General features: G+C 43.8%; 1 protein-coding gene across 7 annotated transcripts in view; it reads right to left on the minus strand.

The window, feature by feature from the left end:
• Window positions 1-23039, minus strand: part of TULP4 (TUB like protein 4) — a 280793-nt gene that overhangs the window by 38802 nt on the left and 218952 nt on the right. For all 7 annotated transcript variants that reach the window (XM_017958185.3, XM_031667335.1, XM_017958184.3 and 4 more), the window contains 3 exons: window positions 22720-22900; window positions 19617-19751; window positions 10244-10410 (listed from right to left, as the gene is read on the minus strand). In XM_017958185.3, the coding sequence (XP_017813674.1) occupies window positions 10244-10410; window positions 19617-19751; window positions 22720-22900 (483 nt within the window). The remainder of the gene's footprint in view (window positions 1-10243; window positions 10411-19616; window positions 19752-22719; window positions 22901-23039) is intronic.

Consider the following 23039-nt stretch of genomic DNA (forward strand, 5'->3'; position numbering starts at 1 on the left):
TTGTACTTGATTTTTAATGGCATCATTATTTAACCTTCTATTATTGAGACAATTTTTTCAATGGTTGAAATGGACCCTCAATGAAAAAAAGAATCAATAACTTACTGAAATGCTGAGGTACCGTAGGGATATCTATCTTTCTTCAAAGGAAGATCAGTCAGGGCCTTTTCTCTTATTCCTGAGCTCAAACAGTTTAAATTCAGGATCCATGTTAGTTTCATGTGGTGGCTGATGAGAACTTCCGCAATGGTTAAGGCCATAGAACCTTTACTACAGTCTAGGCACTGGTCAGAAAAAGGAAGCCTCCGTCTTCAGGAAAATAAGACAAGTAGACAGAAAAGTGTAATACATGCCACAGGTGTTAAGCACCCCGAGGGTTTACAGAGAAGGGGAGCCTCAATCCACTGGGCAGCTTTAAAAGAAAACGTGACTGAGCTGGCACTGAGGAAGATCCACTTTCTGAGCTAAAACGGCGGGAAGGACATTCCCTGTAGAGGGAACACAATGCCAGCAGGAAGGGGGCCCTAAGTCAGACGAAGTGGGGACAATGCTGAGTGTGTTTCAGCACTTGAATTCACAAATATTCTAATCATAAAAGCCTTATAAAAAGCCAGCATCAGATTGATTATAAAGGTGACATAACTTACAGGTTCAAACAATCGACAGAAAGATGAAAGAAAGCCTATGTTGACACCAGTCCATCCATAAACCCACCGAAGAAAGATTTACTAATACCTACTATGTTTTAGGCAATGAACTGGCAGTGGGGACACAAATAGAATCAAGGTAATCTCTCCTTCCTTCAATCCCAAAGCCACAGGAACTCTAATACTTAAGTTTGTTTAACTAATGCCCTGGCCTCATACATATGGCCTTAACTCTGTTCTACTTCAGGGTTAACTCAGAATTACTTCACTTCCAAAATAGAAATTTAAAGTCCCTATCCAACCACAATTTCCCATTTTGTTTGTATCACCTCCTCTTGAACATGTCTTTTTATGACTTTACACTTCCTAGCCTCAGGTCATGAAGTATCTAACCACTGATGCCACGGCTGCCCAATTCCACAGTATCCCTAGCAGTTTCCTAGATTCCTTCGACTCCTTGGCCCTCCTACTACACTCACCTTTCCAGTTCCTAATTTCAAGCAATCGGTACTACTGACTCTAGGATTACAGTGAAGGCATGGACATCACTGACTCTCACTTTAAATTTATTATCCGGTATGGCAAGTGGATGGTACTCCATGGCACTCCTGCCGAATCTTCCCTGTGTTTTTCATCCTGCCTTTAGTTTACTGAGCAGACTGGCATTGTCCTGTAGTGTGTGTGTGCTTTGGCCCCCTCCTTTACTTAAAAATCCTTCATCTCTTTCCACAATCTCTCCTTCCTTTCTGTCTCTTCTAGATTAAACCTCCGTACTGCAATCAAACCCACATCTTCCAACTTGCAGTGGGCTCTTGTAGCTTGCTATTCTTTTTCTTGCTTCCTTATGTCTTCTTTTTTCCCCAAAGACTTATTAATTGTATATGAACACAGTTATGCCTCTCCATTTCAAGTTACCATCCTCTCTCTGCCTTCCCCTCAAACCCTGTCAAAACAGTAGTTTACATGTGCTGCCTCAACTTCTTCACTAGCCGCTTAGTCGCCAGTTCTTCATCTTGGCTGTCACAGCTGTATCTCCAGCACATAGAACAATGCTTGGCATATAGATGGCTCAATAAAGATCGACTGAATGAACAAAAAATCTTTTACCATGTGACCTCCATCACTATTCCAGCGAGACCATTTTTGACCTTAAAACTTCCAAATCCAATTTTTCATGTCTACTTTCAACTGTTGTTCTTTTGTTTGACATATTTCCTTTAATGGTTCTCTGTGACATTCCTCTTCCATCTCCTTCCTTCTGCTGCTTGTTAAATGAAGGCTATCACTCCACTATCCAAAGTTCTATGCTTGGTCCTTTCCTCATTTCCCCTCTTTCTATTCATTCCTTTGACATTAAATCCATTTCATTTCTCCAACTATGGCCTCCTTGTGGATGACTCCAAATATCTATCTCCAACCCAATCTCTTGTCTCAGTTCCAGTCCCACATCCCCAAACGCCTTCCACCCTTAGAGATATGGCTGCAACAGTAACTAAAATGGTCTGCTTTTGGCCAGGTGTGGTGGCTCAGACCTGTAATTCCAGCACTTTGGAAGACCAAGGTGGGCAGATCACTTGAGGTCAGAAAAATCAAGACCAGCCTGGCCAACATGGTGAGACTCTGTCTCTACCAAAAAATACAAAAATTAGCCAGTGTGGTGGCACACACCTGTAGTCCCAGCTACTCGGGAGACAGAGGTGGGAGAATTGCTTGAACCCAGGAGGTGGAGGTTACAGTGAGCCAAGATCACACCACTGCACTCCAGCCTGAGTGACAGAGTGAGACACTATCTCAAAAAAAAAAAAAAAAAAGGTATGCTTTCACTGGTACTGACCTCCTCCTCACAGTGCTCCAGAAGCCAAATCTCTTATAATCTCTCTGAACTCTGTGTCTCTCTTCCACTCTATTTTCACTGTTCTGGTTTTTTGTCCTGATTCCTTCTTACTGAGATAACGACACTGCTGTCAGATTAGTCTCCCCAAAGCCCTGTCTCACCTCTCCCTTGCTCATAAAATAAACATACAAAACAAAAGGCCAAATGAAGTTTAACATCTTGGCCAGTGCTATGCATGGTCTGAATGTGTGTCCCTCCAAAATTCTTGCTGCAATCTAGTTCTCATGGTGGTGGTATTAGGTGGGGCCTTTGGGGAGTGATTAAGTCATGAGGCCTCCGTCCTCACAATGGGATTAGTGCCCTTAGAAAACAGGTTAAAGGGAGGTGCCTCCCTGCTTTTATGCCTTCTACCGTGTGAGGACACAGGCACAAGGTGCCATCTATGGAGCAGACCAGACACAGAATCTACCAGTGCCTGGATTTTGGACTTCCCAGCCTCCAGAACTGTAAGAAATAAAGTTGTATTATTTATAAATCACTCAGTCTAAGGTATTTTCGTATAGCAGCCCAAACACACTAAGACACATTTGGTCCTAAGACACTTTTCTAGTCTTACTTCCTGTTGCTGCCCCTTACATAACCTATGCTATAATCAAACTGTATTCTATTTCTAAAAGTAATTTACTATTAATTTTTTAAAAAGAAATTATGTTATGATTGCCAGTGGCTAAAGAAACCAAGAGATAATGTAAATGGCAAATAATCTTAAGTTATCTGGTCCTTGAAATTTACATAATGTTGGGGTTCAATCAGGCTGGTGGGAAAAAGAGTTAGTTACAGAAATAGACACAAATCTTCTTGGAAGGCTGAGAAGTTCGCATAACTTTGGTGGGTAAATTCGGTAAAATATCTGGCTGAAGGCAAACTGATCCCTTTACCTTTAGTTAAACAAATTAAAATAGTAATAAAGAAAGGCGGAGTAGTTTACCTAGCTCGCTTGTTTACTCATATAATCTTAAGACTAACCTTTGATGTACGGAGGTGCTTAAGTGCTTTTTACTGGGGAAGTCCACAATGTCAATTACCCTCTAATGGTGTTGACTCAAGCTTTTTTTAATTAACTTACTGAATAAATGCAAGTCAGACTAGCTGATCAGGGTCGAGTGGCAACTGTTTACAGGACTCAGCAGGGAGTCTGTAAGCGGCTCCCACACACGCAGCTGGACTGGCAAAGCAGAATTTATCTGTGTGTCAGTGTACTTCATTCACCTGTTGCTGGATCAGGAGTCTGCAAGGGACAGACTCCCGGCAGCTGGTGCCCCCTGGAGGAGAGGAGTGCTGCCCCAACATAACTCACCAAGTAAGGCAGAGCAGTAAGATACAATGCTAAGGCTCACTGATTGATTCAACCAGTATTTACTGAGACTGCCATGAGCCAAGATCTGTTCCAGGCATGGTGCAAAGCTTGGAAGAAAGGAGGCATCTGGTAAACTGAGAAACAGAAGAGTCCAGATTGGCAGGGTCAGAGGAGGATGGAGTGAGAGCTAATTCTAGAGAGGATGGAGGACCAGATTATGGTGATCTTTTTAAGGCACAATGAATTTTTTCAACTTCATCCTAAGGACAGTAAGAAGCTACTGATCTGACTTGTGATTTTACAGACTGTGGCTGCAAAGTGAAGAACAGTTTAAAAGGGAAAGGCAGGCCAGGTGTGGTGGCTCATGCCTGTAATCCCAGCACTTTGGGAGGCTGAGGCGGGTGGATCACGAGGTCAGGAGTTCAAGACCAGCCTGGCCAACATCTCTACTAAAAAAAGTACAAAAAATTAGCCAGGTGTGGTGGCATGCACCTGTAATACCAGTTACTCGGGAGGCTGAGGCAGGAGACTCACTTGAATCTGGGAGGCAGAGGTTGCAGTGAATGCTGATTGCAACATTGCACTCCAGCTTGGGCAACAAGAGTGAAACTCCATCAGAAAAAAAAAAAAAAGAAAAGAAAGGGAAAGGCATGGCTCAAACACTGCAGCTAAGATGAGGGTGGCTTGGATTAAGGTGGTGGCCAATGAAGACAAAAGGATGTAGACATGAAGATATCTAGGAGGTAAAAATACTCACTGGGATTCAGTGGACAGGCTGTGACTTCTGGCTTGAGCAGCTGGACCACGACCTGAAAAAGGAGCATTATCTACGTGGTGGAGTGTTCTGAGATTTGGGCATGTTGCATGTGCAATGCCTATGAGATGGCTAGTGGGTTTGTGAAGTAAGCAGGTGGGTCTATACAGGCCTGTTTCCTTAGGCTTCAGACCTTCACTGAGATTGGAATTAAAGCTGTAAGAGTGGTTGAAACGGTCTGAGGAATACAGGGTGAGAAAAGAGATCAGGCAGAGGTAGAAAAATACCCACAAAGGGCAGGTGTAAGAGTCCTTTCCTCCAGGTTATCAAAGCACCAGGTAAATCGTTCTACTTCAAAATCAAAAGCATTTCTGTGTCATCACTTGTCTGTCTTCCTTCACTAGCTGTGAGCTCCTAGGAGGTATGGATCATGTCTTCCTTGTTCAGCTCGGAAACACCAGTACTCAGAGCTCAGTGCCAGCCACACAGTAGCTCCTCAAAATATCTTGGCTGGATGCTTGAACAAATGAATGAACAAATAGGCTTATTTGCTCAAGGAGATACTATACTGCCCAAAGACATAGTTTAATCCCACTTCTTAAAAACAAAAACCCAAATAACCTGACTGAAAAATGGGCAAAGGACTTGAACAGACATTTCTCCAAAGAAGATATGCAACAACATCACTAATCTACATTATTAATCCTAAGGGAAATGCAAATCAAAACCACAATGAGATATCACCTAACATCCAAGAGGATGGTTACTCCAAAAAAAAATCCCAGAAAAATGACAATATTGGCAAGGATGTGGAAAAACTAGAATCCTTGTGTAATGTTAGTGAAAATGTAAAATGGTGCAGCTTGTAAGCCAAAAATAAAATCCTAAGCCCCCTATCGACTGAATGGAGCCTCTCTTGGCCAAGGAAACCCCAGAAAAACTTTTAAAAATTCCTAGCTATGACAGAAAGGGAGGTTGGACACACCTCATTATACTCCCCCCCCATCTGGAACTGAGTAAACTGACTGAGTAAACTCCCCCCCCAACTGACCTGAGTAAAAGTTAAAATAGAGATCATAAGACTGACAAAAGACTCTTGATGGAAATAAGATAACAAATTCTAAACAATACCTAAGGTCATGCAAGGCAAGCCTTAAGCCATGCCTACAGGCCATCAATCTCACTAAATGGGCCATATTTTGGCTGACTCTGACATAGCATCCGAATGTTTTAACTTAAAATATTCCTTTCTGCTGACTCCCAAGTTCTAGATCAAATTTTGTTGCTTTAACTAACTAGATTAAAGAATCTCTGAATCTACCTGACTTGTACACTCCTCTACTTCTCCTGGCTTCAAAATATTCCACATTTTCAGGCTGAGCCAACGGATACCTTCCACATGTTGATTTATGTCTTTGCCTGTAACTCTTGCCTCCCTGAAATGCACAAAACCAAACTGTAATTCAACTGCTTCGGGTGCACTTTCTCAGGACCTCTTGAGACTGTTTTGCTGGGCCAGGGTCACCCATACTGGCTCAAAATAAACCTCTTTAAAGTATTTTACTAGTCTTTCTGTTAACAAGCTGCTATGAAAAAACAGTATGGCAGTTCCTCACAAAATTAAAAATAGAATTACCATATGATCCAGCAAGTCCACTTCTGGGCACAAATCCGGAAGACTTGAAAAGCAGGGTCTCAAAGAGATATGTGTACACCCATGTTCACAGAAGAATTATTCACAACAGCCGAAAGACGGAAGGAACCCAAAAGTTCATCAATGGGTAAACAAAATGTGGTATATACATACAATAAAATATTATTCAGCCTTAAAAAGAAAGAAAATTCTGACACATGGTACAACATGGATGAACCTTAAGGACATTATGCTAAGTGAAATAAGCCAGTCAGAAAAAGATAAACACTTGTAAACCAAAAATAAAATTCTAAGCCACCCAACCTACAGAATGGGCCTTCTTTTGGCCAAGGGGATCCCAAAGGAGTCTAGAAAACTAGTTCAGGCTGGGCGCGGTGGCTCAAGCCTGTAATCCCAGCACTTTGGGAGGCCGAGGTGGGCGGATCACGAGGTCAGGAGATCGAGACCATCCTGGCTAACAGGATGAAACCCCGTCTCTACTAAAAAATACAAAAAACTAGCCGGGCATGGTGGCGGGCGTCTGTAGTCCCAGCTACTTGGGAGGCTGAGGCAGGAGAATGGCGTGAACCTGGGAGGCGGAGCTTGCAGTGAGCCGAGATCATGCCACTGCACTCCAGCCTGGGCGACAGAGCGAGACTCGAAAAACTAGTTCAGGCTATGACAGGAAGGAAGATTGGACATGGTCCTTATATTGCCCCCATCCCTTTGGGGTTTAGGCACAACTGACCAACATTAACATTAAAATAGAGGTAAGACTGATAAAACTAAGACTCTTTGTAGCAATAAAATACCAAATTCCAACCTGAATCTGACATAGCATCATACAACGGATGGCGGGCCTAAAGGAAATCAAAGTATTTTACCCCCAAATATATTTTGTTGATATGTTTTGAAACGGCAAAACCTGCAAATGGCAAAACCCTGCAAAATCATCTCTCGTGGGGGAAATTTGCATTTTGTAGAGAATGTCCTTCCTTTCCTAGGTCTTTTCTTGATCCAGGAGACATTTAACCAAGAGTCTAATACCTTTTAAGGTCTAAAAGGAGACATTTACCATTTATTCACCGTGAAGCCTGCTACTTAAGTGGTTTCATCTGCATAACAAGAACCTTGGGGCCGGACGCAGTGGCTCCTGCCTGTAATTCTAGCACTTTGGGAGGGCAGATCACAAGGTCAGGAGTTCAAGACCAGCCTGGCCAACACAGTGAAAGCAGGAGAACTGCTTAAACCCGGGAGACGGAGGTTGCAGTGAGCTGAGATGGCGCCACTGCACTCCAGCCTGTGGGACAGGGCAAGACCTCCGTCTGGCAGGGCGCAGGGAGGTTGCGGCGGGGAACAAGAACATTGGCTTCCACAACCCCCTTACCTTAACTCAAGCACTTGTTTCTCCTGACTTCAACCCTTTAGGCAAAGCTTAACTCTTTCAACCAACTGCCAATCAGAAAATCTTTGAATCCACCTGTGACATGTGTGTGGCCCCATTTCAAGATGTCCTATCCTTCCACAGGTTTAACCAACATGTGCCTTACGAATACTGATGTATGTCTTTGGTCTGTAACTTCTGTCTCCCTGAAACGTACAAAACCAAGCCGTGACCTGACTACCTAAGGCACATATTCTCAGAACCTCTTGTGACTGTGTCCTAGGCCACGGTTGCTCATATTTGGCTCAGAATACTGCACAGAATTTGGTTTGTCAACATGTTGCATAATTCCACTTACATGAGGATTGTAGAGTCAAACTCATAGAAAAGATAGTAAAATGGTGCTTCTCATGGACTGGGAAGAGGGAGAAACAGGGAGTAGTTGTTTAATAGCTAAAGAGTTTTCATTTTGCAAGATGAAAAGGTGCTGGAAATTAGTTGTAAAATAATGTAATATATTCGACACTATAAAACAGTACACTTAAAAATGGTTAAGATGATAAATTTTATGTTATATGTATTTTACCACAATTAAAAGAAAAAATATATTTAAATATTTAATGCCTGCATCTAATTACAGATTTCCCCATATCTGCTATCCCTGCCTCTCTGATGAGCCGAGTAATGTTAGGACACAGATTCTTGTTTATTATCACCTCCACTGTCAACTCCCTCCCAGGCATGCCTCTATTACGCGCTGCTGAGAAATAATCCTCCACTATAACTGACCCAAACATAAGGTGGCCTAAAGATTTCTGGGAAATAAAAACAAATAGAAAGGGGGCCCATCTGTGTATACTTTCTTAAAGACTTCTAAGCTTTTAAAATTACTGCTTAACAAAAATTTAGTTAAAATATAAAGGTTCATCACTGGCGTAACAAACACAAAATCAGAGTGTGACAGGGTTCAGGACATGCTTCCCAAATATGACCGTAGGAGACCAGAATAAGCCACCACAAATCTGCCTCTTTGGCATAAGGATAATTTCGAGCTGGTTATTTTGAGATACACATAGGGTAAAGACACAGGGTAGGCCAGGAGTGGTGGCTTATACCTGTAATCCCAGCACTTTGGAAGGCTGAGGCAGGTGGATCACCTGAGGTCAGGAGTTCAATACCAGCCTGGCCAACATGGCAAAAACCCGTCTGTACTAAAAAAAATACAAAAATTAGCCGGGCGTGGTGGCGGGTGCCTGTAATCCCAGCTATTCAGGAGGCTGAGGCAGGAGAATTGCTTGAACCCGGGAGGAGGAGGTTGCAGTGAGCCGAGATGGTGCTATTGCACTCCAGTCTGGACAACAAGAGCAAAACTCCATCTCAAAAAAAAAATAAAAAATAAAAGGACACAGGATAAACTCTGAAGAGTTACCCTTTTGTAAGATAAATTACATCTATAAAGAAAATCTGGCTGTGGTAAGAGCTAATTCTAGAGAGGATGGAGGACCAGATTATGGTGATCTTTTTAAGGCATAATGAATTTTTTAACTTTATCCTAAGGACAGTAAGAAGCTACCGATCTGACTTGTGATTTTACAAAGACTGTGGCTACAAAGTGAAGAACAGTTTAAAAGGGAAAGGCAGGCCAGGTGTGGTGGCTCATGCCTGTAACCCCAGCACTTTGGGAGGCCAAGACGGGCAGATCACAAGGTCAGGAGATCAAGACCATCCTGGCTAACACAGTGAAACCCTGTCTCTAGTAAAAATACAAAAAATTAGCCAGGTGTGGTGGCGGGCACCTGTAGTCCCAGCTACTGGGGAGGCTGAGGCAGGAGAATGGTGTGAACTCGGGAGACGGAGCTTGCAGTGAGCCGAGATTTCCACACCACTGCTCTCCAGCCTGGTGAGACTCCATCTCAAAAAAAAAAAAAAAAGAAAAAGAAAAAAAGAAATCTACACATGTAACGGTCTCTCTCGGCACCAGGAAGAGAAGGATGACTGGATTTCTGGAAACTTAAAAAAAAAGAGAAGGCATTGGCTTAAATCTGCAGAACGAACATCACCCCTCTTTCTGTTTCTGTGAAGCATTTGAGCCTGTAGTCTAAGACAATTTTTTGAGCTGCTCTAAAGACTTACTCATTTCTTTGGGTTAACTCCCGTGTATGCAGGAGATGTACATGTTATTAAACTTCTGTTTGTTTTTCTCTTGTTAATCTGTCCTTTGTAACGGAAAGTCCTGCTAAGAACTCACTAAGAGTAGAGAAGAAAATTACTCTTCCTTTCCTAAAAGTGAATAAGTGAAGATTCAGCAATCACTTCTGCAAGTTTCCGATTTCTACTTCAGACTGATAATAAACACCAGCTTACTCTGCTTCTTCACTATATGCTCATTTGACTGGGAAATGGAATAAAGCATTCTGGTTAAAAGGCAAAAACTGCTTTCTCCCTTATTTCTCCTGGTTTAAACACCACAACCTAACTAAGGTAAAAAAAGATTAAAATAAAATTTGTCAACAATAATTATAATAACCCATTCACTAGTATTTAACAGAAATTGGGGGAATACCAACATAGTGATGCCACTCCCTGAAAGCAGATACAGATGAAAATTTACTTGTTTCCAGAGAACATCCTTACCTGCACAAGAGTGTCCAGTGTGAAGATGTGCTCCCCACGAACATTGTAGAACTTGACCATGGCACTCTTCAGAAGGGGGCCATTGGGAAGCTCACCAAGCTGGGTCTGCCGTTCCATCCCAGCGACTGCCAGCAAGTCCCCCTGTGTGCACCACTGGGCTACCACCTCTGAAACAGAGGAGAGAGGATCAGCACAAGGACGCAGCCCTCTTTAAACTGTCACTCAGCAAGGCTACTGTCTTCAGTAGTTTAACAAATACAGACACTGAGCAAATGTAACAAAAAATATATTCATGGTTTTTTCTTTCTTTCTTTTTTTTTTTGAGATGGAGTTTCGTTCTTGTTGCCCAGGCTGGAGTGCAATGGCATGATCTCGGCTCACTGCAACCTCTGCTTCCTGGTTCCAAGCGATTCTCCTGCCTCAGCCTCCCGAGTAGCTGGGACTACAGGCGTGTGCCACCACACCCGGCTAATTTTGTATTTTTAGTAGAGACGAGATTTCTCCATGTTGGTCAGGCTGGTCTCGAACTCCCGACCTCAGGTGATCTGCCCGCCTCGGCCTCTCAAAGTGCTGGGATTACAGGGGTGAGCCACAGTGCCCAGCCCATATATTCATGTTTTAGCTCATGAATACAACCACCTATTTCTCTGAAGAAGATGGATTCTATTAAAAACAGGTGTTTGTCACATGAATGGAAATTGTAGTTTCCTGAAACACAATCAAATTAGGTAGAAATCATGATATAATAAAGTTGGCATATTAAATATGTATCTCCAATTCCAGTATTTCCATAATGAGACTTGTAGAACTTCCTTTTTCTTTAAAGAGAAAGCAAGACAATAAAACCTATGACTGTATATTCATATAAGTGCTGGTCCCACTGCCGTGTCCTCCACTCCCAGGGATGACTCAGAGAGTTTATAAATGCCAAAAGTAAAAAACACATCGAAAACAAAGCTTTAGTTTATATTCCTTTGATTTCTGAGCACTACTGGGCAGATAAGGTTCACACAAAGGACACACAAGCATATGAGAACGCTGACTCTTATTCGCCATTTGATGATGTTGTGGGGCTTAGAAAAGAAAATACCCCTGCTGGGAGACAGTTTTTTCAGCGTAATTTCCACACTGGAAATTCAATGCCCACTTACAAACTACTCAGTGACTATAAAAAATAGCTATTAAAAGGTTTATCTTATCCCAATGTGAGCAATTTACTTATTTCTTGCTGGTAAAACAAAAGCTATTAGTATTAATAAGATTTATGACATTTTTTTTCTCCCTAAGACCCTAAAATCGTAATCTGGTTTATACAGAGATCTCTGAAATCTAGAACCAAAGTGGCCCACTTTGCAGAGAAGCTGGGTGGAACTTAAAGAAAATGCTCTGCCCTGATGAGCACATATTTCAGAGGTGGGGCTAGAATTCAGTGGTCCCCAGGCTCTATCAGCACGCACATTACAATACCCCTTATTCATGCATGGTCATGATTTTGATGCTGCTACCATAACATTCTGAGGTGGCTGAGGCTCTTTCACCTCTGCTGAAAACTGGAGTGTGTCTCCTGGGACAAGACAGGTTTCCAGACCCAGGGAACCCAGGACTTTCTCATGAAGTTAGCTGCAGAGCAGAAAGTAGGGAGACAAAGGGCTGAGCCAAAGCAGTTACAGATGAATAGAAAATGGAAAAAAATCTGTCACAACCAGGAAATGAAAAATTACATAAAAGAATAAAAAACATCCTGGTGAATCAGATTCTTTTACAGGGCGGGGGTGGGGGGGAAGCTAGAGGATTCGTGCACATACTAAATGCGCTCTGGGCATTCAACACCTAGGTCCATCTCAGGGAAAACCCTGCTTGTGATCAGGAAACTGAGATGACGTTCTCTGGAGAGCAGCTTTGGGCACACAAGGCAACCAAAAGGCAAAGCACTAACATAAACAGTCAAAGTAGTAACAAAGACGACGGTGTCTCAAGCTTCTTAGGACAGAAGCATCATTGCAATATTGTAGAAATAAAGGTGATGACATGAAATTTCCAGAGCTCCTCATCTGAACCGCACCATTCTTGTATTTATTTTTAAAATAAGATTTTTTTGAATTGTATTGCAAGGTGGCTTTCCCCAACAGAAAAGTGGGTTGTTGCCCCTGCAGAGCTGACCTAGACGATGATGCTTTCGGAGACTGCTCAGGGACTCAGCAAGCAACTTGGGGCACTCCCCATCTGTCTACGAGATGGGCTCTAGCTGAGGCAAGAATGAATCCAAATGTTTACAAGTTAACTCTCAGGGACTTCTTTTTTTTTTTTTGAGACAGAGTTTCACTCTTGTTGCCCAGGCTGGAGTGCGATGACGCGATCTCAGCTCACTGCAATCTCCGCCTCCCAGGTTCAAGCGATTCTCCTGCCTCAGCCTCCCGAGTAGCTGGGATTACAGGCATGCGCCACCATGCCCAGCTAATTTTGTATTTCAGTAGAGACGGGGTTTCTCCATGTTGGTCAGGCTGGTTTCAACTTCCCAACCTCAGGTGATCCACCCTCCTCGGCCTCCCAAAGTGCTGGGATTACAGGCGTGAGCCACTGCGCCCGGCCAGGACTTCTTTTAATGCAGATGCAAAGTTATAATGAGATTACTGTCATCTGCAAAGGCGAATGACTCTTTCAAAAAAGATTAAATTCTATACAAATAATGCCATTTCTTGTTCCAACGATTATGGAGCTACATGCATCAAGTGATATAGCAACATATGTGAACACCTCTGATGATTTAGCATAAAGCAGTCCTGAGCCACATGACAGGCACAGCCGCGACCAGGGATTCTGGCTATCTCATAAAGTACTAGCAGGAAGAACTCAGCAGTGGGACTAAGAAAGAATAACCCTGAATTGTTCAGTGTCAGCCAGGAGTATGTGAGTTTTCTGCAGGAGTTGAATTCCTAGGGTAGGAATTTAAAATTTTCAGAAATTAGTGGGAAAATCAAAGTAAAAGAAAATACTCATTCAATTTCTACATGTCACTATGATAAAGAAGAGGAGGATACAGAAGCCTAGATATAGTCAGGACAGAACTTTTTTGTTTCAGAAACTTTTTGTAAACGATGTCTGTCTTATTTAAAAAATAATCCCCAGTGTCTTTGCCCAAGACTTCCATAGTAATTTTGCTTGAATCTCTCATTTTTAAATTTGTTTCAGAATACAACCTAAAAGGAACAAACTAATGCTCTACTCAGCAGGCCTCTTGTCCCTTTTCCTAAAGCTCGTGGCCCAGAGTCTCTAATCTCACCCTCACAGGCAACGGGGAGTTCCGGAGCACACAAGAGGCCCGTACTCCGGAAGCATCTATGTTTCTCAGCGATTTTGGGGGGTGTGGGTTTTTGGTCTCTAACAGATTTTACACAAAGAAATTCAGCACACGTACACTATTCTTTAGCCAGAAAATCTTATGGATCTTTTTTGGTAAAAGTCTGGAAGGTTATATGAAGTCAGTGAAAATGTAGTTCTTTTGTGTTAACAAGAAGCCCTTGTGTGGTATTACTGGGTCAGAAAGAGGCAGCTACATTTTAACAGAAAAAGAAAGATGTGCTTATCAAGCACCATATATATTGCAGCTACTGTTTGGAGTCTGCAGTTATCCGGTCCTTTTGATTCACCTCTTTATTAGTCATTAGACACGCATGTGTGTATTTGCATACACACGTGCATATGCAGCAGTGGGGGGTGGAGGAAAGAGAAACTAATTAATTAGCAAAGTGTGTGATGATAAAATAACAGGTACTTTTTTTTTTCCCCGTTTAAGAAGTATGTTTCATTGCAAGGACCGAAAAAAAGGGGCATGTACGCAATGAGGATGATGTGGGCAAATCTTATCAGGTCTGCCCGCAGGAGCAGATGGCATCAATGACTGAAACTACCTGCCTCAAAAATTCCCTCCTCATTTTCTCAGTGTGCTCAATGAAATGATAAAAAGAGAAAATTCTGCAAAACAAAAAAACAAACAAAGTCCAGGGGTTGGAGCTTTTAACTTCAAGGCAAGTGTGGGATGAAATGAGTGCCTCTGGGAGCCTGCTTTGCCACTGAGGGATGAACTGGCTTGGGCAGAAAATTCCTGAACTCATAATTGAATTATTTCCACTCAGGAAAAGAGTAGAAGTCATAACAATGGGTAAAAACCCCAAGCAAAATGAATAATTCCCTGCTTATTGCGTGATGAACAGAAGTCCCTGTTCTGAAGGAAGAGAATCTGAGTAAGGCAGAACTTCCTCAGCAAACCACTGCCAAGCAAACCCAGAGCCTAACCCTCCCCAGACCCCGGCGTTTGAGCCCACAGACACATCTGCAGTGAAAATGAAGTGTGCTGGATGATGCAGAAAAGGCCTGGGCAGGGACCAAGAGCTATGTGGAATTCTAGGTTCTTTTGCACAGGACATAAATTCCAGTGCTGGTGATACACTAAAACAATATTGTGAGTCACCTTCCTTCACTGCAAAAGTTCTTTTTTTTTTTTTTTTTTTTTTTGAGACGGAGTCTCGCGCTGTGTCACCCAGGCTGGAGTGCAGTGGTGTGATCTCGGCTCACTGCAAGCTCCGCCTCCCAGGTTCACGCCATTCTCCTGCCTCAGCCTCCAAGTAGCTGGGACTACAGGCGCCCGCCACCACGCCCGGCTAGTTTTTTGTATTTTTAGTAGAGACGGGGTTTCACCATGTTAGCCAGGATGGTCTCGATCTCCTGACCTCGTGATCCACCCGCCTCGGCCTCCCAAAGTGCTGGGATTACAGGCTTGAGCCACCGCAAAAGTTCTTTAGTGATATTCCTCTGAGACAGTAACAGAGAAAAACCAGGTGGATTGGAGACCTTTTTAATTTCCTCTATGAGACAAGTAACTGACCTGTTTGTAACAGAACAGATGACCCTAGGCTAAAAACACTGCCATGTGCCATCTCCAACAGTATCCTGGTTGTCTCTTCCCAATATTTACCAACATAGCCCGTAAGATAGTGGATAAAAAAATAAGTTACAAAACAAAAATGAGGCCGGGCGCGGTGGCTCAAGCCTGTAATCCCAGCACTTTGGGAGGCCGAGACGGGCGGATCACGAGGTCAGGAGTTCGAGACCATCCTGGCTAACACGGTGAAACCCCGTCTCTACTAAAAGATACAAAAAACTAGCCGGGCGAGGTGGTGGGCGCCTGTAGTCCCAGCTACTCGGGAGGCTGAGGCAGGAGAATGGCGTAAACCCGGGAGGCGGAGCTTGCAATGAGCTGAGATCCGGCCACTGCACTCCAGCCTGGGCGACACAGAGAGACTCCGTCTCAAAAAAAAAACAAAACAAAAATGATTGCTATTCATACCACATGTAAAGGTTAAGTCCTTAAAACATTCTGATCCCAAGAGAGAAAAGGTAAATTGCCTACATACAGCACTGTCAGGGCACAGAGAACGAGATCCCAAGTATGGTGCTTTGGTACACTAAGCATTTTTTTTTTTCTTGAGATGGAGTCTTGCTCTGTCGCCCAGGCTGGAGTGCAGTGGCATGATCTCAGCTCACTGTAACCTCTGCCTCTCGGGTTCAAGCAATTCTCCCACCTCAGCCTCCTGAATAGCTGGGATTATAGGCGCAAGCCACCATGGCCGGCTAATTTTTGTGTTTTTTAGTAGAGACGGGGTTTCACCATGTTGGCCAGGCTAGTCTTGAACTCCTGACCATGTGATACACCCACCTCAGCCTCCCAAAGTGCTGGGATTACAGGCATGAGCCATCGTGCCCGGCCTGAGCATTTTGAATTAAAGGCAACTGGAAGGCCTTAGAACAGAGGTGTCCAATCTTTTGACTTCTTTGGGTCACACTGGAAGAAGAATTGTCTTGGGCCCTGCATAAATACACGAACACTAACGGGAGCTGATGAGCTTAAACAAACAAAAAATCTCATAGTGTTTCAAGGAAGTTTACAAATTCGTGTTGGCCACATTCAAAGCTGTCCTGGGCTGCTTGTGGCCCACAGGCTGCAAGCTGCACAAGCATGCCTTAGAAGCTGCTTCAGAGCCAAGGACTTTCTGATCTTCTCCTGCTTTCCCCAAATAACCAGGAAAGACTTAACCACCAGAGAAGATAATAAAAGTTGTCAAAACCTTTGGTCACAGGCAGAGTTCTACCCTTCACCTTCCCATAACTTACAAGTCCCATTCAGTTCCCAAGAATTATTAACAAGATAACGTCTACCTCCTGGGTCCCTTCATTTCTCCTAGAAATCACTTACTACTAAATCATGATTGCCTACCCACCTCCCCACTTCCCTCCTTCCCATGAAAAGGGTATAAAAACTTCCAACCATGTGGCCTTTCTTGGAGTCTCTTATTTTATGTGGGTCCTATGCTTGTTCACATTAATACATTTCTATGCCTTTTCTCCTATTAATCTGTCTACTGTCAGTCATTTCAGGGAACCTTCAGAGAGGACAGAAGGGAAGCTTTTCCTCTGTCCTTACAGCACTTACTAGATGGCACCAGCTCATTTCTATTTAGTCTAACTTTCTGAAACTAGGAAGACACAGAACAAAAGCATCCTGCAAATAATTTTTTTTTGAGACGGAGTTTTGCTCTGTTGCCCAGGCTGGAGTGCAATGGGGCCATCTCGGTACACTGCAACCTCTACCTCCCGGGTTCAAGTGATTCTCCTGCCTCAGCCTCCCAAGTAGCTAGGATTACAGGCATGCATCACCACACCTGGCTAATTTTTGTATTTTCAGTAGAGATGAGGTTTTGCCATGTTGGCCAGCCTGGTCTTGAACTCTTGACCTCAGGTAATCCACCTGCCTCAGCCTCCCAAAATGCTGGGATTACAGGCGTGAGCCACCGCACCCCACTGAAAGCATCCTGTAAATAACTGAAAACATTTTTAGGTTAGATTTAGATATCTAGTTAGGTAATAATTAAAATGCTAAATTTGCCTGTATTTTTAGAAGAAAACTCAAAAAATTTTCACATTTGGGAGGGCTACTTTGGGTCACCTCCCCAAGTTACCTAACGTGTGCTTCTACCTATATTACACATATAGTTGCAACACGTTAGAAATGCTGCTCCAGGCCAGGTGTGGTGGCTCATGCCTGTAATCCCAGCACTTTGGGAGGCCGAGGCGGGTGGATCACCTGAGGTCAGGAGTTCCAGACCAGCCTGACCAATACGATGAAACCCCGTCTCTACTAAAAATACAAAAATTAGCCAGGCGTGGTGGCATGCGCCTGTAATCCCAGCTACTCGGGAGGCTGAGACAGGAGAATCACTCGAACCTGGGAGGCAGAAGTCGTAGTGGGCCAAGATCGTGCCATTGCACTCCAGCCTGGGCAACAAGAGCAAAACTCCATCTCAAAAAAAAAAAAAAAAAGAGAAATGCTGCTCCAATACCTTGGGCATATTCAAAGGGTAAAAATAAAGTTTCCATAAGCAGGGTGGCAAAAAATTGGAAAAATTCCCCCTGTAAAGAATAAAAACGAACTGAGTGATAATTGCATTATGTTCAGCCTTCACCAGATATTTGGTAGAGAAACAAAGTTCAGGATTCCAGAACTAGAGGCAGGTTCTCAAAAAATTAATAAATTTGGTTTAAAGGTTTAAAAACAGAATTTCGAAGAAAAAGGCTAAGCATGGATTATAAATACATTAGGAATTACATCCTTGTGTTTTAGCTCCATGAAAGACAGAACATTCAGAAAAAAATTTACAGACAAGCACAGGAATTTAAGTTCATCATCACCACAAAAAATAGGTACTCAGCTCCTACCGGGGCGTATGTGTGATAAAAAGGACTTCAGCATCATTCACGTCCCTCAGGAGTTTACAGCCTAAGTAATTCCTTATAATTACAGTCCTGAGACAGTAGATTGGGATGCCCCACAGAGGGTGCGTAATATGCTTCCAAAAATATTCTATAGTGTAAAAACAGAATAATTACTTGAGGGGGTGCAGAGGCAGGTATGATTCTTGTCAACCAACAGTTAAGTATATAGACTTGATCCTTTTATTTTTCTTGAGACGGAGTCTTGCTCTGTCGCCCAGGCCAGAATGCAATGGTGCGGTCTCGGCTCACTGCACCCTCCGCCTCCCAGGTTCAAGCGATTCTCCTGCCTCAGCCTCCCAAGTAGCTGGGACTATAGGCACACACCACTACACCTGGCTAATTTTTTTTTTTTTTTCTGAGACAGAGTCTTGCTCTGTCACCCAGGCTGGAGTGCAGTGGCTCGATCTCAGATCACTGCAACCTCCACCTCCCAGGTTCAAGCAATTCTCCTGCCTCAGCCTCCCAAGTAGCTGGGATTACAGGCATCTGCCACCACGCCCAGCTAATTTGTGTATTTTTAGTAGAGACAGGGTTTCACGATGTTGGCCAGGCTGGTCTTGAACTCCTGACCTCGTGATCCGTCCACCTCGGCCTCCCAAAGTGCTGGGATTACAGGCGTGAGCCACCGTGCCCTGCCTAGACTTTACATCCCTGTGATTGCTGAATAATTCAGGCAAGCAGCAGCAGCAGCACACGGTAATGACTCCCTAGACTGATGGCCAGTTTTGAATGACAGTAGCGAGTTATACCAAAGTTCCTGCCTTGTCTCCTATATCCTCATTCAGATTACAGGAGGTCCCTTAAACATCAAGGGTCAGAGGCAGCCAGGTATTGAATTTTAAAACCTTTTTACATTGTACCATTCAACCCTGAAGAGACAGATTGTTTTTCCATAGAACTCACATCAATGGAGTCAACAACATCAGCAGTAGCCTCGAATTGCAAAATTTACAACACTCCAAATGCCTATGCCCACTGATTTTCTTTTGAGATAACAACACTCATAATATCTATCAGGAAGGTATCAGCACTTGACTGCTGCCCTTCACATCAATGTCTCAGTCTAGTAATTGCAGAACCTCCACAAGTCTTTCAAGGTAACTTTATCGCACAATGATCAGCTCCTTAATAAGCCTGCCAGGTTCTTAAAATCACAGGGGCTTCTGTGTAAATGATGGTTTGTGCACCATCTGCTCCCTCAGGGATGGCAGGTGCTGCAGTCCGTTTATTGTGCAGACACGCTTAAGACAGATACAAACACACTTGTACACCTGAGAGAGGATCATTCTTGTCATAGTGAGGAAAAGAGCAGGTTAAGACGAAGACTGAATGTCAGGAATCTCCCTTTGAGATAAGACTAGGTATGGACTTGTCACATAAGCAAAGGAGCGAAGAGGGAGCGGCTTTAGTTAACAGACTCCACGAAGCCCAGAAGGGGTCACCACAGAGGACAGGAATCAGTAAGCACAGGGTGTACAAGACCGGCCTTGAAGCAAACACACGCAGGCCTGGTCTGCAGGCTTGGGGTGTGTGCAGCATTCTGTACCTTTCAGCCCTGAGCGGATGACCGTGGGAGACAAGTCATCGTAGTTGTTCATTAAGCTGATGTCTCCCGAGGTGAAGCTGACGGTGAGCAGAGGCTTGATGTTCTGCACTGGGATGGGATACGCTGCTGGACCATCTGCAGGAACACAAGTGCCAGGTGAAAAGGAGGGAAGCACACCACCCAAATCCAGGTTCCCAAAGCTGCAATCTTGCATGGTGCCTTACAAATTGCCTGACAATGCAGATCCTGCTCTGGATTGGGATGCTACCTAAATGAAGCATTCAACATCATTCAGGAACTACACAAGGGCCATCAGTGGGCACTAACAGAGAATTCTTGAGTAAGAAGCAGGACACTAGAGACACAGCCCTAGGGGCAACTGGTGAGTGGTGAGAATATGTGTGAAAGTTTATTACCTTGATGTTAATGTGTTACATGGTTCTAATGATATTATATAGACATAAATTATTTTAATGTCGTACAATGTCCAGGGATGGTAGGAGGAGGGATAAAAACATTTTCTTAATTATGGTCTAAAAGAGAAAAAAGTTGCTTTTCAAGACTAACTCCTCTTCCGTTGAATGTTACAGAAAATAAGCAGCCACAGTGGCTCGCCCATATTTGGAGAGAAGGCTGGGCTAAATGTGGCTCATAGAGGCTTGCTGCACCTGCGGAGCCCAGCCGGCGTTAAGGAAAACCCTGCGCTGGAGCCTCACGCAGACATTACAGAAGGGGCCATGATGGACCATGGACTTGGTCTTTCACAGGGTGTTTGAAAAAGCAAAAGTAAGCCCTTCCTAGATGCCTAGATAGATCAAGGTTTTCAGAAGGCTCCTGTAGGCTTTACCCCACACTGGGCTCATCTTAGCAGCCATCGAGGCGGGCCGGCTTGCCATCTGTCTGCAGAGGAAGCCCAGCTATTGCTTTGCTTTACATCATGACACTGCACTATACCGACCTCTGCCCTCAAATTCCCTAGGCCACTAAGAAGCAGCTTGCTGCATGTGAAAGGCGAACACCTGTCACCTGTCATCCTCTAAACTGCCCCTCTGCTTCTGAGCTTCTGAGAAGGGCAACTGCCTGGAGGAGCAACCAGGGACTGAATTCTGTTCTTAGACTTACTCTGGACTTGCTTTATAAACTTGGTCTCTGGATCTTGTGTTTTTTTTCTTTTTTTTTTTTTTTGAGACGGAGTCTCACTCTGTTGCCCAGGCTGGAGTGCAGTGGTGCGATCTTGGCTCTCACTGCAGGGTCTACTTCCTGGGTTCATGCCATTCTCCTGCCTCAGCCTCCTGAGTAGCTGGGATTACAGGCGCCCACCACCACACCCGGCTAATTTTTGTTTTGTTTTGTTTTGTATTGTATTTTTAGTAGAGACGGGGTTTCAGTGTGTTAGCCAGGATGGTCTTGATCTCCTGACCTCATGATCCACCCGCCTTGGCCTCCCAAAGTGCTGGGATTACAGGTGTGAGCCATTGTGCCTGGCCCCTTGTTTTTTTTTTTTTTTTTTTTTTTCAATAATAAAACGGAGGTAAGTAAATCTGGATTTGACCCACTAAAGAGGAGTTCTAAGAGTATCCTGAGTCCATGTGATGAAGACACTGACTTTACTATTATAAGGCTGTAGAAATACGACAAACACTTCTCTCAAGGCTGATATCCTATTAGGAAAGGGGATGGTTAACTCCTAAACTGCTTTATGAGTGCTAGGAACACCCATAAACAGCCCCCAAGCCACTGGTCCTAAAACACTACCATTAATCACAACTGTTTTTCACATGTGAATGCCTTCTCCTAAAATGAATGAATGAATGAGTGTGTGTGTACACACACGTGTCTGCTGCTGGGGAGCATAACGTGCTGTGGCAGGAAAGAGAAGACAACATGAGAATACTGCAGGTTCCAATGGAGGCAGACACTGACGGGGGAGAAAATTTCTATAATTTCCCCCAGAACAGCCCTTCACAGGATGACATACCCCACAGTGGCAGGAAAGGTTAGAAACCACCCACTGTACCCTTTGACTATGAGGGGCACACAGCAGTGTAAGCACAGCTCTGCCAGGCTAAGGATAGAAGCCTGTGGCAGTGTGACCACTTCTAATCAAGAAGCCGGTCCCACTCCCCAAAACGAGGTGGTTACAGCTAGGTAGGAAGGCTAAATCCTAGTGTTCTATACCACTGTAGGATGACTATAGTTAACAATAACATATTATCATATTATATAGTTTCAAATACCTAGAACGAGGATATTGAATGTTCCCATCACAAAGAAATGATAAATGTTTGAGATGATGAATATGTTAATTAAAATGATCTGATCACTATACATTATGTGTATCAAACTGTCACAATGTACCTCATGAATATGTACAATTATTGTATGTCAATTTTTTTTAGAAGAGATGGATACAGAGGATGGGATGCTGGTGAAGAGCCAACAGAGTAGGCCAGTGCTGTACACTGATTCTGGAGACCTGCTAGAGGTTAAGGTGGCTAGAATTTGAAGTTATCCCCACCAAGAGTATTCAACACCAAGTGGTGTATACACAGAGGCAGCAGGTCTTTTTGACCCGAGGAGGAGGAAAGCTTCTGCCTGAAATAAAGAGGATAGACAGAAATGTGGAGTTATCTGCCCAAGGTGCTGGCCTTCATTATGGCAGAACAAATCCTTTTCTCATGAACCTAAAGCCACAGGCTTTAATAACATTGGGGATTTGGATATATCACATATTAAGTTATAATAATAGCACAGAATTTTTCATCTTTAGCTTTCTTTATTGTCACTAAGCAGCTAAGCCCCACCATATCTCAGGGACACAGGAAGAGCCATGTGTCTCACTTTATATCTAGGAAAAGGTAAGCGAATTAAGTGTAATCAGTTCGACCAGTGATTCTGAGAAAAGGGACAACAGCAGGGAGACAGTCACATCTAGATGAGGCCAGCCCTATCTTGCATTTCAGCTTGAGAACTCTTCCCAGGAAGCCCGGGTGCCATATGTGTTGTGGTCCTTCACCGTCCCTCCTCTACATCAGTCTACTCCCCTCCAGCGCCCTTCCTTGTCCTTCTGGTCAGTGACAAGGAAAGTAGGGCCAATGAGTACCTTGGGGAGGGGCGTAGTCATCTGAGTCTGTGTCGCTCTCGCTGCTGTCCTCCACCAGGAAGATTGGGTAGTTCCAGGACATGCCGAGGACGCCGTCTGACTCGTGCAGGAGGACGTGGGCCAGCATCCTGCCGTGGCAATCCATGACAATCACCTGCCCATCAGCTGTGCCAAACAGCACCTGCAATCCAAGACGGGGACCTCTGACCAAGTGGCAGCAAGGGTCAGTTTCTGGCACACCTTGTTGCCTCAATTTGTTTTAGGAAGATAATATATATTTAGAACTAAAAATTGCTAGTTAAGTAACAACAGCACAGTGA

Source organism: Papio anubis, chromosome 6 (assembly GCF_008728515.1).
Source record: "Papio anubis isolate 15944 chromosome 6, Panubis1.0, whole genome shotgun sequence".
Classification (NCBI taxonomy): domain Eukaryota; kingdom Metazoa; phylum Chordata; class Mammalia; order Primates; family Cercopithecidae; genus Papio; species Papio anubis.